The sequence below is a fragment of the Camellia sinensis genome, chromosome 8 (genome assembly GCF_055761805.1).
Source record: "Camellia sinensis isolate YWXY chromosome 8, ASM5576180v1, whole genome shotgun sequence".
Lineage (NCBI taxonomy): Eukaryota > Viridiplantae > Streptophyta > Magnoliopsida > Ericales > Theaceae > Camellia > Camellia sinensis.
Window position 1 is genome coordinate 25,539,991 of NC_138968.1, and position 18,894 is coordinate 25,558,884.

An 18,894-nucleotide genomic window follows, 5' to 3' on the forward strand; every position below is an offset into this window, starting at 1 on the left:
AATTGCCGGTGAAAATCAAATAAACAATATAAACGCAGGTAATTTAATGCATGTAAGTTAATGCACATTTAGATGGGCATTGCTGCACATTATTTCCATTGAAGCTCATTACAAGTCATTTGTGAAACAAAGGATTGGGGGATCTTTGATGTTTCAAGCCAATCATCCCTGCATTGTCATGTAAATAAATATATCTGTTAAGACCTTAAGTGAGGTAACTAGTGTTCAAAAGGTGTTGTCTATTTAATTGAGGTAACTAGTGTTCAAAAGCCAATCTTTGATCTTTGATGTATGTAAATAAATATATCTGTTAAGACCTTAAGTGAGGTAACTAGTGTTCAAAAGGTGTTGTCTATTTAATTGCAGTAGATGTCTGTAGAACCTGCTGGTACACTTCAGAAATGTGTGATCTTTTCTTTTAGTGGGCTTGAAATTTATTTTGCTAGTTTTTTCTTTTGTTCATGCGATGACAGATGGCTTGTTAAGCTTTTTGTAGCAAGCTATGCTATTACGTATGAGTGGCTATGTAGTGTCAGTGTCGATGTATTGCTTCTTATCAAACTGTGTTGTGCTGTGCTTATGGTGACATAATTTATGCGGCTGTTAAACTAATGAATTATAAAAGTTTACTGAATGTTATGATACATGCGGGACATGATCCGATTAATTATAGTATTTGTTTCATTTGTTATGTTAAAAACCGAGTTGATGATCGGTCTCTTTCTGAACTAACTGCTTTCTTTTATGCTTAGCCTTGTCTGGATTCCATTGGAATCGTTGCTATTTCTCATGGTTGCACTGGTGTGGCAGCACGTGCTTGCGGCCTGGTGGGTTTAGAGCCTACAAGGGTACGATAGTCTCCCCTTTCTTTCTTCTTTTTTGTAGTAGTTGTGGAGTTTATGTGAAGCATTTATGGGTTATGCTTCACTACTTCCAGGTTGCAGAAATCCTTAAGGATCGGCCTTCGTGGATGGATGCTAATGAACACAAAATTTCTGAACTTTGCATACTCTATTTAATAGGTCAAATCAAGAGGAGTTTTAAAAATCTAGTTTTTGAATTCCGTTGTCCCGAAGTGTAGCAATTGGTCTTTTTGGGGGCTTAAAATAAATTTTTTTGCTCTCACTGGTCCATGGTGTGTTCTTTCTTTCTTGACAGGTGTTATTTGGGAGTAGAGCTTCTCAAGTCTGGCAGTGAAGGAAGTGAAACCACCCTCAAAACCCTTTGGCATCACACAAATGCTATTATGTGCTGCTCTTTAAAGGTATGTGCCTTAAAATTTTCAGCTCTGTCTCTCTCTCTCTCTGTGACATGGGTCTTGAATTGTCTTCCTATGCTATTATTTTTAATTGTTTATTATTCACAGCTTCAAATTTAAAAGGTAATTGGACTTCCAAAAAGCTGAAAGATTTGTATTTTGCCAGAGTGTAAATAACCAGTTAAGCTAAGGACGAAGGGGTTGGCCTAATGGATGAGGCACTCCCTTAGTAGGTGTAATGTTTGGGTTTAAGTCTTACTGCCACGAGTGCAGCTTTGCTTCCCCTATTCCCCTTGTGTTGATTGTCAAAAAAAAACTCAGTTAATACAGAATAGAGGGTGATATGTCATAGAAACTTAATGAGGCATTCACCACATGTCAAACACAATCACCTATTAACTTTGCCTCTGCCAAGAGAGTGGTAGGTGTAAATTTTAATCCCAGTTCACTTTAGTATGTCCTAAATATTAAAAAAATAATAATAATTGTATGCCATATACATTTAGAGTTTCCCATTTGTTCTGTCTCGAGTAAACTTTGCCCCATTTGTTTTGATGGAAAATATTTTGATGGGTTGTTTCAGGCAAAGAAGAAAATGGTTGAATTAGTACATAAAATCATCAAAGCGAAAAGGAAGAACAGAGGCAGATCAGAAGTTGCAAAAGATATAGCTGATGTTTTGCTGAATGATGCAAGTGAAGAGCTAAATGATTATCTAATTTCCGATGTTTTTAATATTATAAGCCATATTAGTGTGCTTTTTATTCCTTTTTAATTTTTTTGGGCAAATTACACTTCTTGACCATTTTGATTTTAATTGATGTATTTAAAGTCTAAATTGTTGCTATTCTTAGATATGCAATGTATTGTTTTTTATTTTTAATCTTGTTTTCAAGCTTAGTTTATTTATTATTTTAATAAACATCAATTATTAGTTTGACAGGTATTTTTTTTTGTTCAACCATGTAAAATTAAAAAATTAAAAAATTAAAAAATTAAAAAAAAGACTATGGCGGCGTTTAAAAAACGTCACTATATCCCACCTCAATGGCTAGATTTTAAAAATGTATAAATGTCTATGACGGCGTTTTCAAAAACGTCGCTAAATGTCATAGTGACGTCATAGTACAGCTAGGTAAGACATTTGGCGGCGTTTTAAAAACGCCGCTTATACTAATATAACGACGTTTTTCAAACGTCATAAAGTTATAGCGACGGCCGCGTCATCGGCGTTTGGTACTAAACGTCATAAAAAGAATTGGCGACGTTTTTAGTACTTTTAGCGGCGTTTTTTAAACGCCGCTAAAAGTGAATTTTCCAGCAGTGTGTTCATGATTGAATTCTTTATTTGAAGACAATTATTAAAAAATTAATGAAAAATCAATAATATTTTGCCAAGTACACCAATAATATAAAACGATTGGAAAAAAAAAGGTGATATATAGTAATCCTTTTCATTTTCCTAACTAAACCAAAAATGAGAAGAAAAAAAATAGATTATTTTATTTCATTTTCTTTTCGTATTTTCTCTTTCTTCATTTTTTTCTTTTCTTTTCTTTCCTATCAACAAATTAATGATCCAAAAAGATGTTTGAAGATATAATATAACTAATAAAGTTGTCACTCTCTTTAACAGCTGCCTACCACATAATTAAAACATGTTTGACTCACTTATAGAGGAGAGTCTGGTCACATGTAAGAGGACATGTTTAAGTTATTACATATAAATAGTAAATTTTCTCTCTATTTAAGCATTTAAACTTTTATATGAGTTAACAGTTAATAATTTAATACAACAATTTTTTCATGGTTGATGTGATGAGGGAAGGAAGGAGAAAAATAGAGAGAAGCACCAATTGGTGCCGGCCCACAATTTAACGGATGTTGTTGAAGGCATATGTCCACTTTGTTTAATTAGTTCAAACTTCAACCATATATAGTGTATAGTAATACATAAAGTCCCCAATTTCCATAAGAGGAAAATTTTATTTATTTTATATTGATAACCACATGGTCCAACAATTAAAAATGCATCAATAATTTATATTTTAGGCATAATCAAAGCATTTTAAGTCAAGCATCTTGAATAAGATAACACAGCTGTAATATCTTTTTTGCTCGCTTGATTGAATTAAGTACATGTTCCCAAGCTTGTTGATAAGTTTTTTTTTTTTTTTTTTAAGTTTTTAAATTCATGTGTATTGAGAGAAGCACCTTAAAAGATGAATTCCCATTTGCCCAAAGATATTGTGCTAAAGTTGAAAAGTTGTATTCTTCATTCTCATTAGGCCAATTAGCATTAGACACATGATTCTACACTAAAAGATATGTTAAGGGATATCTTAATGTTGTGTTTGGTTGGTGGATTTGAGGAGGGATTTGGAAAGGGAAATGGAAAAGGTAGGTGAAATGAGAATAAAATATGCCTAAATTTCACATAGTTTCACACATCTTTTTCCTTTCCCTTTCCAAATCCCTTCCTAAATCCTCTCCAACCAAACACAACATAAGGGAAACTTGGCAACCGACCTCTCTCGCTAGCGGCTTCTCTTCTTTATCGACAAATTTTATTGATGGTGTTAATTTGACATTTATACTTTCAATTGTATCGAATTTTTTACATCCTGTCAACTTAATTTAGCATATAACATTTGTTAATAAATTAGATAGACACATGGGGAAATGGCCCATTTAATAGGAAATGAATTGATTATCTCTCAATTCCTTTGAGAAAGGTGAATAGACTATTTTACCCCTTAATTTTAGTCTAATTTTTGAAGGAATGTTAATAATGAGACTAGATTGATACAATATGAAAATTTTAAAGGTAAAATTGATAAAATTAGAATTACAATGATCAAATTGACACAAGAATCAAAGATTGGGTTTTATGCTGTGTGTCAACCTAGTTGGGGATAAGGTGTGTAGCTTTGATACTTATAGCACTTACTAGGGGTTTTTTTTTTTTTATTGAAATACGATGTGAGATTTATACCTTAATTCCGAATCAATAAAGTTTATTTTACCAATAAAAAAAAAGAATCAAACTATAAGAACCATAGATATAATTTGCCCCATTTTTTAAGTAATGCAATATAAATTAAAATATTTCTTACTCACTCATATGACACTTATTACATTATTGCAATTCAACTTGTTTCAAATTCTAAACTTTCATTGTTGTATGTTACAATAGTGAGTAAAAAAAAATATAATATTTGTAAGAGAACTGTCATATATTACCAATTATTTTAATATTTTATATCATTAGAATACATGATAAGATATTATTTGTTTTCCTTATTTTTTTTTAAAAGATAATATTTATCACCTGATTTACTTGAATGTTTTATTTCCCTTCCTACGTATCCATGCAACAAACTATATGTGTAGGTGTATATGTAAGACTCCTCATATTTTAGGGCATGACTTCTGTCCAGTCCGATTGTTGGGTCCGTGGGGGCCTACCACGGGTCCCGTTTTGATAATCTGAACCGTTCAATGTGTAGAACTCGTCGAGTATTATATGCCTGTAAAAAATTACGTTAATCGGATATCGATAGCTATGTGATCAAATCAGGCTTTTATAAATAAAAAAAAATGGACGGTGAATAAATTAACGGTTGAAAAAAATCTGTTTTGATCACATAGCTATTGATATCCGATCAATGTGATTTTTTACAAGCATATAGTACTCGACAAATTCTACACATTGAATGGTTCAGATTATCAAAACGGGACCCGTGGTAGGCCTCCATGGACCCAACAGCACTGTCCAATCCGATTAAAAACTTGACAAAACCATTCCCTTTTAATAAATTATAGATCCATCATGACATTATGGCATATCGTGTAAGAGGTGAAAAGCTTTGATAAATTTTGCTCGAATATGTAGCAATCCTCTTTTAATTTCAAGGAGTTGACTGGCCTGTAAAACTTTGATAATAAAATCTAAATTTTTAAATTTGAGTCACCTCAAAGAGTTATTGAAGGTTTGTCCAGCCATTAACTTTAGGGTCTCAGAATTAGTCGAGGTGCGCCCAAACTTATAAAAAAAAAACTATAACAATCCTCTTTATTTAATGATTATTTCTCAATAAGTAACCAAATCATGGCTATCCATGTATAAGATGAAATAAAATAGTGACAAAAACTGATGATATGTAATGTCTCTATTAATAATTAATTTGTATAATATTTTTATTTTTTTTAAAAAAAATACTATTATATATCATTTATTTTTTTCATTGTTGTATATCACCAGATATATAGTAATTATTATTTGTTTTCATTGATAAAATAAATTTATCATAAATATCCACATAAACAACATTACAAAACAGTGATAAAAAAACACAATGATTTCTCTTTTTAAAAACAACTTAGTTTGAGAACTTTTAAACATGTTTTTAGTTTTTTTATATCGATAACATAATTTTTTTAATTATCATAAAAAAATGATATACTAGTCCACATTTTAGATTCATTTTTTCGACTTACTAATATATAAGTGATATGTTTGATTGACTATTAAAGAAAATTGAAGAAAGAATGTTACCTTCAATATCTTAATTGATTAAAATTTTGACCTAATTTTTTATCCTGAATATCAATGTTTTTAACATAATATCAGTTTTAAGGCATATGTTGAAGTGTTATTTTCCACTCCACGTACCTTTTGCTTCTTCTGTCTATAAAAGCTCCAACACCCATTGCCATTACACCTAACCTAAACAAACTACAAACTCTCTCTCTCTCTCTCTCTCTCTCTCTCTCTCTCATCATGTCAAGGCTCACAGAACCACTGACGGTGGGGAGAGTGGTGGGAGAGGTGGTGGATAGTTTCAACCCTTGTGTGAAAATGAGTGTAATTTACAACCCCAACAAGCAAGTTTCCAATGGCCATGAGCTCATGCCTTCTGTCATTGCTACTAGACCTCATGTCGAGATCGGTGGTGAAGACATGAGGACTGCTTTTACACTGGTATTTTTCTCTTACAACTTCCAACATTCCTCACACTCACTCCATCTCTCTCTCGACATGTGCACATGATACTTTTGATCAATCAGGCCGTAGGAAAAAAGATGGATGGAGTCGATCTTGTAATTCACACAACTGAGATCAGGTCAACTCCACTCATGTTTTTTTTTTTTTTTTTTGATAAATTACAAATATACTTTTGAGATTTGTTTAAAATATAGATTGTCTATGTGATTTGAAAAATTACAAATACTTTCTTATTAGAATTTTTTATTTAACAGAATTAACTAAAAAAAATAAAATTTATAATTACTCTCTTATACATGAATAAAATAAAATTATCTAAAATTATTAATTGAAATATATTTCTAATAACATTAAAAATTATTAATTGACTTGATAATTAATTAATAAAAAAGAGATTTGTGATTTGTTATGAAATTAGAAATCTCAAAGGATATGATGTAATTTTCAGAACCGTAAATAGCGATTCGTATTTTAATCAAATCTTAAAAGATGCATTTATAATTTATCTTTTTTTTTACTAGTGCTTTCATTGGTTTAAAAGCACCATATCAAGTGTTAGAGTTGATATTTCAAAACTATTGAATAATTATTCATTTGTTTTTATCTCTCTAAGATTTTGTTTTCGTGACGTGCCATTTAAGATTATGACAGACCCAGATGCTCCAAGCCCTAGTGATCCTTACCTAAGGGAACATCTCCACTGGTTTGTTTCATCTGCATACCCAAATCACATATATACATAATATATATATATATATATATTTATATTCCATTGTATTGAATCTAATGCTTTTTTTCATTGCCTTTTTGCCTTTCAGGATTGTCACAGACATCCCTGGTACCACTGATGCTTCCTTTGGTGGGTTCTTCCTCAATTGTATCAATGTCTACATGTTATTCTTATTAAATCAATTTTGTTAATTTAATATACATAGTTGGACTCATTCTCTAACCGCTGAAGCTTTGAATTAGTAATCTAATATGATAACAGAACTTTCTGATTCAAGAGATTCAAGATTCAAATATTTGTCACCATGCATTTTGTTCTACCTGTCTTTGTACATCTTATTCTCTTATTTTGTTTTGTTAGTTTAATATAATATAATTGGACTCATTTTCCAACCGCTTAAGCTTTTGAGACAATTAGTAATCTAATATGATAACAGAGTTCTCTGATTCGAGAGATCCAAGATTCAAATTTTTGTGTGTATTGTGTTTTATCTGTCTTCGTGCATCTTATTCTCTTATTTTGTTTATCTTTTGGTAATTTTAGCTTGATAGATAGATATATTGTTGGATCCATTTCTTTAACAGTTTAATCTACTATTGGGATTGAAATAATGGTCACTTGATATGGATCTTAATTGAATCACAGGAAGAGAAATTGTGAGCTATGAGACTCCAAAGCCAGTGATCGGAATCCACCGATACGCATTCATACTGTTCAAACAGAGAGCAAGACAGACAGTGAGGCCACCTGCTTCAAGAGACAATTTCAACACAAGGAGCTTCTCTGAAGAGAATGGTCTGGGACTTCCGGTTGCTGCAGTTTATTTCAATGCACAGAGAGAAACTGCAGCAAGAAGAAGATGAATCTAGAGAGAGGGAGAGAGAGAGAGAGTTTAAATTAATGTTTCAGTTTCAGTTTCAGTTAGATGTGAGAATGAGACAATAGTGTCAACTTGTCAGCTTTGAATCACGCGCACTATAAAAATAGTGTTATACGAGTGTGTATTGGGTACGTTCAATACATATTTAGTACGGCAAATATATTTGAGTAATGCTAGGTATCATGAAAATTTTTTCATGAAAATGATCATGAAAGATTCATAACCTTTGGATTACACTTAAAATAAAGCACCACACACTAATCAAGCTAATCCAAGGGTCATAAATTTTTCATGATCATTTTCATGAAAGTTTTTTTATAATCCCTAATTTTTCTCAATATATTTAGATACGTCATGGATATGACATGGATATACGACATCAATACAGCGAGGTGAAATTATTATTCTTTTTTTGACAGCTGTTAAAATTTGTTGTGGCATTTATTTTTTTTTCAATTTTAAAAATGTCAAGTAATTTATTTCCAACGCTCTTTACCTATGAGTCACAATTTTATTCTTTTTTGCATCTTTTTTTAGATAATCAAAAAACAAAAAGAAAGAATTATACAACTTTTTAAACAAGTTATTCTCTTTTTTTTAATTTTGATATTAAAACTTTAATTTATATGTTAGATATTTAGTTATAAATTTAAATACAAAAAAAAAAATTAAAAAAAAATTGACATACCTCAATTATACTTGTACCTTACTTTTTTAAAAATTTACGGTATCAACATATTGGTATCCATATTTGTATCCACACCCGCACCTCCACCCGTGGTTCATAGCTAGTGAGCAGTTTTTTAGGGTTTGGTAGTGTGTGTGTTTTCTCTTTTTCCAAAAAGTCTGTCTTTTCATTTCGCTCTCTCATCTTCTTCTACTAGCTCTCTACTCTAAAGCAGATTCATAGTGTGCACCTTTTCCCATTACTATGTGACGTAGTTTTTAATATTGTGTGATTTAATTTTCCTTATAATAATTGATAATATCAGTGCATTATAATTAGGGTAATAAAATGGGTTTCTTCTTGTCGAATCAAATAGTAGATTATTTGATATAAATTTCAAAACTCAATTATCTTTAAAATATGTTTAAATTTAATTTATTTATCTATTTATTAATCATACTGATCTCAACAATCTAATAGAATCGATAACATAGCGATCTTGAATAAGGTAAAATATTCAATATTAATTTAATAATTAATAAATTAAATTTGACTTATTTACTTAACAAATTAATTTGTTAATTTAATAATTAATAAATTAAATTTAACTTGTTTACGTAATAAATTAATTTGTTAATTTTAAATAAATTTTTAATGAGTCGAACTTTAAAATGTGACGATCCACACAAAAATTCATCCCATAGGGCTTTTTCATGCGCAATGATATCGCAATATAAGTGAATTGTATTGCACAATTGAGCGCACATGGGTTCAATAATCTAAATTGTTTATCTTTAAAATAAAATAAAAAATTTGATTTTTGTAAATTTGTATTTATTATCTATTTTTTTATAAAAAAAATCTAATAAAATTATTTAAGATTATTGAATCAATATAATTTTTTTTATAAATGATATATTCATAAAAATAAATAAATATATTAATTACATTTAGCACTCATACATTATCACTGTAATCTCATTTTTATCTATTCACTCTTAATTGTGATAGTTAATTCCTTATACTTTAAGTTAAGTCGCAATATCAACTTCCATTTATACACCATTAGGCTATGTTTGGCATGTTGGTTTGAAGCTACTTATTTACAAAAAGACAAAATAGATTAAAAAATCAATAAGATAAAATGTCACATCCAAATTATAATTATTTTATTTTTTCTCTCACAAAAGTCAAAAAAAAACCAAAAAGCCTATCTCACATGAAACTTTTTAGCTCTAGATTAAAATAGTCAAAAAGTCAACCCACATCTCAAACAAAAGCTTAATAATGTTGATGAAACTTTAAATGTGACGTTTTTTTCTCCTTTTTTTTTCCTTTTTAATTTCATTACCATCCTTGTACTTTCATCAAAAGCTCACTCTCACTAAAATTTCACTTTGGTTCGTTTATTTTGGGAACATGTTATTTTAGTAATTTTTTGACTTTTTACAAAAAAGTATGCAGAAAATGTGACAACTTATAGTAACTTTTTGACTAAAATGTTTAATCCCTAAACGAGTTCTGTTAACCCCACTAACAATAAACAGACAAAGGCCTCTTTTGGCATGTAGGTTAAAAGCCAACTTATTGGTTTTTTTAATTTTTTTTAATCACATCACTTCTCTATTTTTTTACACGTTTTAAAAAAAAAATCAAAAAATGCCAAAAAATCAACTTTTAATATGCTTTCCAAAAGAAGCCATATTGTAACTTAAAATATAAAAAATAAAATAAAATAAAATAAAATATTGACTTTCGTAATTGAAACTGAATGAGAATAAAAGTGCAATGTGGTAAATACAATCTCTAAGTAAAAAGAAAGGAATTAAAGAGACCTTGTGTGAGTGATTTTTTGACCATACTGCCCGCTTAGTAACCAGCTGGAGAGCACGGGCAGAATAGATGGCACTTGGCTGACCTGCAACAGAAAGAGAAGATTCCGGCAGTGGTTCGTCCACCCGGAGGCACTCCGACGATCAAGTCAGTATATCTCTCAAAGATAAATCAAGTGCTAAACTTATAAACTTGAGTATCAAAAGCATACCTTAGACCCATGGGGGTGCCTCTCTTTTATAGCCACCATAAACCTAGTCCCAATAGACACCTAATTTCTATGGACTCAGGATTACTGCTAATCTTGGACTCTCAGTAAGTTTAGGATAAACTCTCTAAGAGTCTTATCTTAATACAAACTGAAGTCTTCTCTCATTCTAGGAGTCTTGCCCCTCATTCGCTTATCTCAGATTCCGATATCTTCGGAGGTAACCTTGGCCTATCCAAGATAACCTCGGCATAACAATCAGGACACGTGGCACCTCGGTTGACACGTCGGCGTCACCTTGGCCACGTGTTGGTACTCAGAAAATATATCCCCACAATTGCCCCCTAGGTTCTATTACCTCGGCATTCTGAGGTGATGAAACCTATACTGTTCGTTCATCTGTGCCCCTCTGTCCGAGATCAAACTCGCCGACCTCAAAGTTCCTTGGACTTTATTGTCCACTTCTGTCAAGTATCAAGTTTCATGCTTTCCAAGCTGCTCGAGATCACACCTCTTAGCCGAGGTTCTTGTTTCATTAATTCGTAAACTCCAAGAGTTTTGCAACTGCTCCACTCACATTCTTCGGTGGGTTCCCGACTCCCAGTCATCTATTTGACTCCAGCGATCTTCATATCGGCGTTCATTTCTATTGGTAGGTTCATAAACTCTTTTATTAAGCTCAATCTTTCATAACTCTTCTGAATCCGTTTACTTGCCCTCTGTTGTCTTCTATTTTCGTTTGTTTTTAAGTTTTGAATTGTTTGAACGCCTGGCACTGTTCTTGCCATATCCGCTTTCTGTTGCTAGCATCGTGTCTGAGTCATTACTTTCTTGTTCTTCACATACTTACTTAGTACCTGTGCACTTGGCTTTATTCTTGAACTTTATCGTCTTCTTGACTCTGATTTTTCTCTTTTTTTATTCAATCCTCTGCCTTTTTCTCTTTCTAGCTCTTTTGCTTAAATCCGTCATTGTTCCAAGCTTTCAAGCTCTGCAACTGTTTTCATTCCTCTCCTCCGGTGAAGCTTACGTCATTCTATCATTTTCGCATCCGTCGTCAGACTTCGGCAATTCTCATTCCGGCTTCCCTCTTTCTGGTAAGCCACTGTTCCTCCTGGTTTTATTTCTTGTTACTTTCCAAGAAGCTCTGCTTTATTGTTAATCACCATTGCTGTTTTACCTGTTGTTTCCAAATCATCTTCTTGAATACACACTATTCACACATCTGTTGATTTCTGCCACTGTTCTTGGCTTGACACACTTGTGCAATCTTTTTGTCTTGATTTTCTAATAGCTTCATCACCATTCTTGATTACGAATTACATTCTTGTTTTTGTTTTCTGTGTCTTTTTCCAGATTCTTGCTTTCAATCCTTGCCTTCAAACTCCGAGGTGTCAATCGTCGAGAAGAGCTTTGATCAAACTCTTCGGGAGATCGATGCTGAGCTCGAGGTCGAGAAGGCTGCTGAGAAGTCTTCCCAACTGTCTTCTATATCCTGCCATTGATGCCGAGTAGTTTTGTTTCCTTCTTTTACTCCTTGTACCTTGTACCTTGTACCTTGTACTTTGTCCTTCTTTGTATGTTTTTAATCCGGCCGACGTGCCATTTTTGTAGTCTAAATAATTTATTTTTCAATATTCAGGCCGAAGTGCCTTCTTTCTTCTTTAAATGCATTTCTCTAATTTCTTCTTTGAATGAATGTCTTCTTTTTTCTGCTCTTGTATGATTCTACACTTAGAATAATTTGCATGTCTTCAAAGTACACCTTGACTATGCAATCTCTTCGGGTAAAATACCTCTGTTACAACTTCTAATCTTGCCCATCTCGGTCTTGTCCGAACACTTGAAAATATTGTAACAAATATTTTCACAAGTGTTGCTTAGGACTTGTCACTTTCTCAATGTCTTCTATCAAAACTTCAGTTTTCCATATTTCAAGTTTTGACAACCTAGTAGTCTCGGTAAGTACGTAGATATTGCTTAAGCTTGACTTTAACTTGTAATTTTTTCTCAAAAATTTCAACAAGTGTTTTAACCATCATCCTTTATCATATTCTCGGCTTAACTTCAGCTTGTAAATTTTTCTCAAAATTTCAACAAGTGGTAAACCATCTTCCTTTCGATACGACCTCGGTTTAACTATAACTTGTAAATTCACACAGAATTTCAACAAGTGTTAAAACCAATCTTCTTCCGATACGACCTCGGTTTAACTTTAACTTTAACTTGTAAATTCACACAGAATTTCAACAAGTGTTAAATATCACATCGATTTAACTTCAACTTGTAAATTCACACAGAATTTCAACAAGTGTTAAATATGACCTCGGTTTAACTTCAACTTGTAAATTCACACAGAATTTCAACAAGTGTTAAATATCACATCGATTTAACTTCAACTTGTAAATTCACACAGAATTTCAACAAGTGTTAAATATGACCTCGGTTTAACTTCAACTTGTAAATTCACACAGAATTTCAACAAGTGTTAAACATCATCTCGGTTTAACTTCAACTTGTAAATTCACACAGAATTTCAACAAGTGTTAAATATGACGTCGGTTTAACTTCAACTTGTAAATTCACACAGAATTTTAACAAGTGTTAAATATCATCTCGGTTTAACTTCAACTTTTAAATTCACACAGAATTTCAACAAGTGTTAAATATCACATCGGTTTAACTTCAACTGGTAAATTAACACAGAATTTCAACAAGTGTTAAGCGTCATCTCGGTTTAATTTCAACTTGTTTAACTTCAACTTGTAAATTCACACAGAATTTCAACAAGTGTTAAATATCACATCGGTTTAACTTCAACTTGTAAATTCACACAGAATTTCAACAAGTGTTAAATATGATTTCGGTTTAACTTCAACTTGTAAATTCACACAGAATTTCAACAAGTGTTAAATGTCATCTCGGTTTAACTTCAACTTATAAATTCACGCAGAATTTCAACAAGTGTTAAATATCACATCGGTTTAACTTCAACTTGTAAATTCACACAGAATGTCAACAAGTGTTAAATATGACCTCGGTTTAACTTCAACTTGTAAATTCACACAGAATTTCAACAAGTGTTAAACATCATCTCGATTTAACTTCAACTTGTAAATTCATACAGAATTTCAACAAGTGTTAAACATCATCTCAGTTTAACTTCAACTTGTAAATTCACACAGAATTTCAACAAGTGTTAAATATGACGTCGGTTTAACTTCAACTTGTAAATTCACGCAGAATTTCAACAAGTGTTAAACATCATCTCAGTTTAATTTCAACTTGTAAATTCACACAGAATTTCAATAAGTGGTAAACATCATATCGGTTTAACCAACTTGTAAATTGCTACAAATTTCAACAAGTGGTAAACATCATATCGGTTTAACCAACTTGTAAATTGTTACAAATTTCAACAAGTGGTAAACATATTCTTCTTCTCTCTGCCCCCTGCATGGCTTCCGCATACTCCTTTGCGAACCTTATAAAAGATCTTCAACCTGGTTAACTGCAGTCAAACCTTGTGTGTTTTCTTTTTTTATCTTCTGAGATCTGAGATCTGTTCACTGAGCTCTGCTCTTCTCGGACTTAAGTGCCGAGATCTTGTCTGCTAGAATCTTGGATCTGCTTACTCAGGTTGAGCTCTTCTCTTCTCGGACCTACTCATCTAGGTCGAGATCATGTCTTCTAGGATCTGGGATCCAAGATCTGGAATTCGGGATCTGCTCACTTAGGATGAGTTCTTCTATACTTGAATGTTATCTCCTTGGGAGCGCTCATGCCCCCTGTCTTTGCATCCCTTCTAGAAGGGTCTTCGTTCCTCCGCAGGTATCTATCCTTCCATACCTGGAGGTCATCTTCGTTGTAGTATCCGCTTCGATCTGTTGTCTTTGGTGCGTCACCTTTCTGGCCGGCGTCTTTTACTCCGTGACTCTGGTCACGAGTTTCTGTGTTGCGGTAGTCCCCTTCAACGTCGAGGTTAATAGGTCTCCCACTCCCAGCAGGAGCGTTGTCTCCAATCTGATCCTTCTGTCCGTCATTGGCCATCTATTCTTCTTTCTTTCATTGGCCATATATTCTTCTTTCTTTCATTGGCCATCTATTTTTCTTTCTTTCTCACAGACGGCGCCAAATTGTGTGAATGATTTTCTGACCACACTGCCCGCTTAGTAACTGGCTGGAGAGCACCGGCAGAATAGATGACACCTGGCTGACCTGCAACCGAAAGAGAAGATTCCGGCGGTGGTTCGTTCATCCGGGGGCACTCTGACGATCAGGTCAATATATCTCTCAAAGATAAATCAAGTGCTAAACTTACAAGCTTGAGTATCAAAAGCATACCTTAGACCCATGGGGGTGTCTCTCTTTTATAGCCAACATAAACCTAGTCCCAATAAATCAGTTGAAATTCTGTGTGAATTTATCAAGTTGGTGCTCAGAAAATATATCCCCACAACTACCCCCTAGGTTCTATTACCTCGACATTCTGAGGTGATGGAACCTACACTTGTAAATTCACACAGAATTTCAACTGATTTATTGGGACTAGGTATATGTTGGCTATAAAAGAAAGGCACCCACATGGGTTTAAGGTATGCTTTTGATACTCAAGCTTGTGAGTTTAGCACTTAATTTATCTTTGAGAGATATACTGACTTGATCGTCGGAGTGCCCCCGGGTGGACGAACCATTGCCATAATCTTCTCTTTCTGTTGCAGGTCAGCCAGGTGTCATCTATTTTGCCGGTGCTCTCCAGTTGGTTACTAAGCGGGCAATGTGGTCAGAAAATCACTCATACAATTTGGCATCGTTTGTGGGAAAGAAAGAAGAGTAGATGGCCAATGAAAGAAAGAAGAATAGATGGCCAATGACGGACAGAAGGATCAGATTTGAGACAATGCTCCTTCTAGGAGTGGGAGACCTATTAACCTCAACGTTGAAGGGGACAACCGCAACACAGAAACTCGTGACCAGAGTCACGGAGTGAAAGACGCCGGCCAGAAAGGTGATGCACCAAAGACAACAGATTGAAGCGGATACTACAACGAAGATGACCTCCAGGTATGGAAGGATAGATACCTGCGGAGGAACGACGACCCTTCCAGAAGGGATGCAAAGACAGGAGGCATGAGCGCTCCCAAGGAGATAATATTCAAGTATAAAAGAACTCATCCTAAGTGAGCAGATCCCGCATTCCAGATCCTGGATCCCGGATTCTAGAAGACATGATCTCGGCCTAGATGAGTAGGCCTGAGAAGAGAAGAGCTCAACCTGAGTGAGCAGATCCAAGATTCTAGTAGACAAGATCTCGGCACTTAAGTCCGAGAAGAGAAGAGCTCAGTGAGCAGATCTCAGATCCCAGATCCCAAAAGATAAAAAAAAGAAAACACACAAGGTTAGATTGCAGTTAGCCAGGTTGAAGACCTTTTATAAGGTTCGCAAAGGAGTATGTGGAAGCCATGCAGGGGGCAGAGAGAAGAATAATATATTTACCACTTATTGAAATTTGCAGCAATTTACAAGTTGGTTAAACCGATATGATGTTTACCACTTGTTGAAATTTGTAGCAATTTACAAGTTGGTTAAACCGATCTGATGTTTACCACTTGTTGAAATTTGTAGTAATTTACAAGTTGGTTAAACCGATATGATGTTTACCACTTGTTGAAATTCTGTGTGAATTTACAAGTTGAAGTTAAATTTACAAGTTGAAGTTAAACCGAGATGATATTTAACACTTGTTGAAATTCTGTGTGAATTTACAAGTTGAAGTTAAACCGAGATGATATTTAACACTTGTTGAAATTCTGTGTGAATTTACAAGTTGAAGTTAAGCCGATGTCATATTTAACACTTGTTGAAATTCTGTGTGAATTTACAAGTTGAAGTTAAACCGATGTGATATTTAACACTTGTTAAAATTCTGTGTGAATTTACAAGTTGAAGTTAAACCGATGTGATATTTAACACTTGTTGAAATTCTGTGTGAATTTACAAGTTGAAGTTAAACCGAGATGATGTTTAACACTTGTTGAAATTCTGTGTGAATTTACAAGTTTAAGTTAAACCGAGGTCATATTTAACACTTGTTGAAATTCTATGTGAATTTACAAGTTGAAGTTAAATCGATATGATATTTAACACTTGTTGAAATTATGTGTGAATTTACAAGTTGAAGTTAAACCGATGTGATATTTAACACTTGTTGAAATTCTGTGTGAATTTACAAATTGAAGTTAAACCGATGTGATATTTAACACTTGTTGAAATTCTGTGTGAATTTACAAGTTGAAGTTAAACCGAGATGATGTTTAACACTTGATGAAATTCTGTGTGAATTTACAAGTTGAAGTTAAATCGATGTGATATTTAACACTTGTTGAAATTCTGTGTAAATTTACAAGTTAAAGTTAAACCGAGATCATATCGGAAGAAGATTGGTTTAAACACTTGTTGAAATTCTGTGTGAATTTACAAGTTATAGTTAAACCGAGGTCATATCAAAAGGAAGATAGTTTAACACTTGTTGAAATTTTGAGAAAAATTTATAAGCTGAAGTTAAGCCGAGGTTATGATAAAGGATGATGGTTAAAACACTTGTTGAAATTTTTGAGAAAAATTTACAAGTTAAAGTCAAGCTCAAGCAATATCTGCGTACTTAGCGAGACTATCAGGTTGTCAAAACTTGAAATATGGAAAACTGAAGTCTTGATAGAAGACATTGAAAAAGTGACAAGTTCTAAGCAACACTTGTGAAAATATTTGTTACAATATTTTCAAGTGGTACAACAAGGTCGAGATGAGCAAGATTAGAAGTTGTAACAGAGGTATTTTACCCGAAGAGATTACACAGTCAAGGTGTACTTTGAAGACATGCAAATTATTCTAAGTGTAGAATCATACAAGAGCAGAAAAAAGAAGACATTCATTCAAAGAAGAAATTAGAGAAATGCATTTAAAGAAGAAAAAAGGCACTTCGGCCTAAATATTGAAAAATAAATTATTCAGACTACAAAAATGGCACGTCGACCGGATTAAAAGCATACAAAGAAGGACAAAGTAGAAGGTACAAGGTACAAGGAGTAAAAGAAGGAAACAAAACTATTCGGCATCAATGGTAGGATATAGAAGACAGTTGGGAAGACTTCTCAGCAGCCTTCTCGGCCTCAAGCTCAGCATCGATCTCCCGAAGAGTTTGATCAAAGCTCTTCTTGGCGATTGGCACCTCGGAGTTTAAAGGCAAGGATTGAAAGCAAGAATTTGGGAAAAGACACAGAAAACAGAAATAAGAATGTAAGTCGTAATCAAGAATGGTGATGAAGCTATCAGGAAATCAAGACAAAAAGGTTGCACAGGTGTGTCAAGCCAAAAACAGTGGCAGAAATCAACAGATGTGTGAACAGTGTGTATTCAAGAAGATGATTTGGAAACAACGGGTAAAACAGCAATGGTGATTAACAATGAAACAGAGCTTTTTGGAAAGTAACAAGAAATAAAACCAGGAGGAACAATGGCTTACCAGAAAGAGGGAAGCCGGAATGAGAATTGCCGAAATCTGACGACGGATGCAAAAATGACAAAATGACGTAAGCTTCACCGGAGGAGAGGAACGAAAACAGTTGCAGAGCTTGAAAGCTTATAACAATGACGGATTTAAGCAAAAGAGCTAGAAAGAGAAAAAGCTAGAGGATTGAATGAAAAAAGAGAAAAATCAGAGTCAAGAAGACGACAAAGTTCAAGAATAAAGCCAAGTGCACAGGCACTAAGTAAGTATGTGAAGAACAAGAAAGTAATGACCTAGACACGATGCTAGCAACAGAAAGCGGATATGACAAGAATAGTGCCAGGCGTTCAAACAATTCAAAACTTGAAAACAGACGAAAATAGAAGACAGCAGAGGGCAAGTAAACGGATTCAGAAGAGTTATGAAAGATTGAGCTTAATAAAAGAGTTTATGAACCTACCAAGAGAAATGAACGCCGATATGAAGATCGCCGAAGTCAAATAGATGACTGGAAGTCGGAAGCCCACCGAAGAATGTAAGTGGAGCAGTTGCAAAGCTCTTGGAGTTTACGAATTAATAGAACAAGAACCTCGGCTAGGAGGTGTGATCTCGAGCAGCTTGGAAAGCATGAAGCTTGATACTTGACAGAAGTGGACAGTAAAGTCTAGGGAACTTTGAGGTCGGCGAGTTTGATCTTGGACAGAGGGGCACAGATGAACGAACAGTGTAGGTTCCATCAGCTCAGAATGTCGAGGTAATAGAACCTAGGGGGCAGTTGTGGGGATATATTTTCTGAGTACCAA

General features: G+C 33.7%; 1 protein-coding gene across 1 annotated transcript; it reads left to right on the forward strand.

Annotated features, from left to right (window-relative positions):
* Positions 1 to 5,990: 5,990 nt before the first annotated feature.
* Positions 5,991 to 8,294, forward strand: LOC114289184 (CEN-like protein 1). The gene is made up of 4 exons (XM_028232855.2): positions 5,991 to 6,242; positions 6,908 to 6,969; positions 7,085 to 7,125; positions 7,642 to 8,294. Exons 1-4 carry the CDS (start codon positions 6,042 to 6,044, stop codon positions 7,857 to 7,859), a joined length of 522 nt encoding a protein of 173 aa, XP_028088656.2. The 5' UTR covers positions 5,991 to 6,041; the 3' UTR covers positions 7,860 to 8,294.
* The last annotated feature ends 10,600 nt before the right edge of the window (positions 8,295 to 18,894 follow it).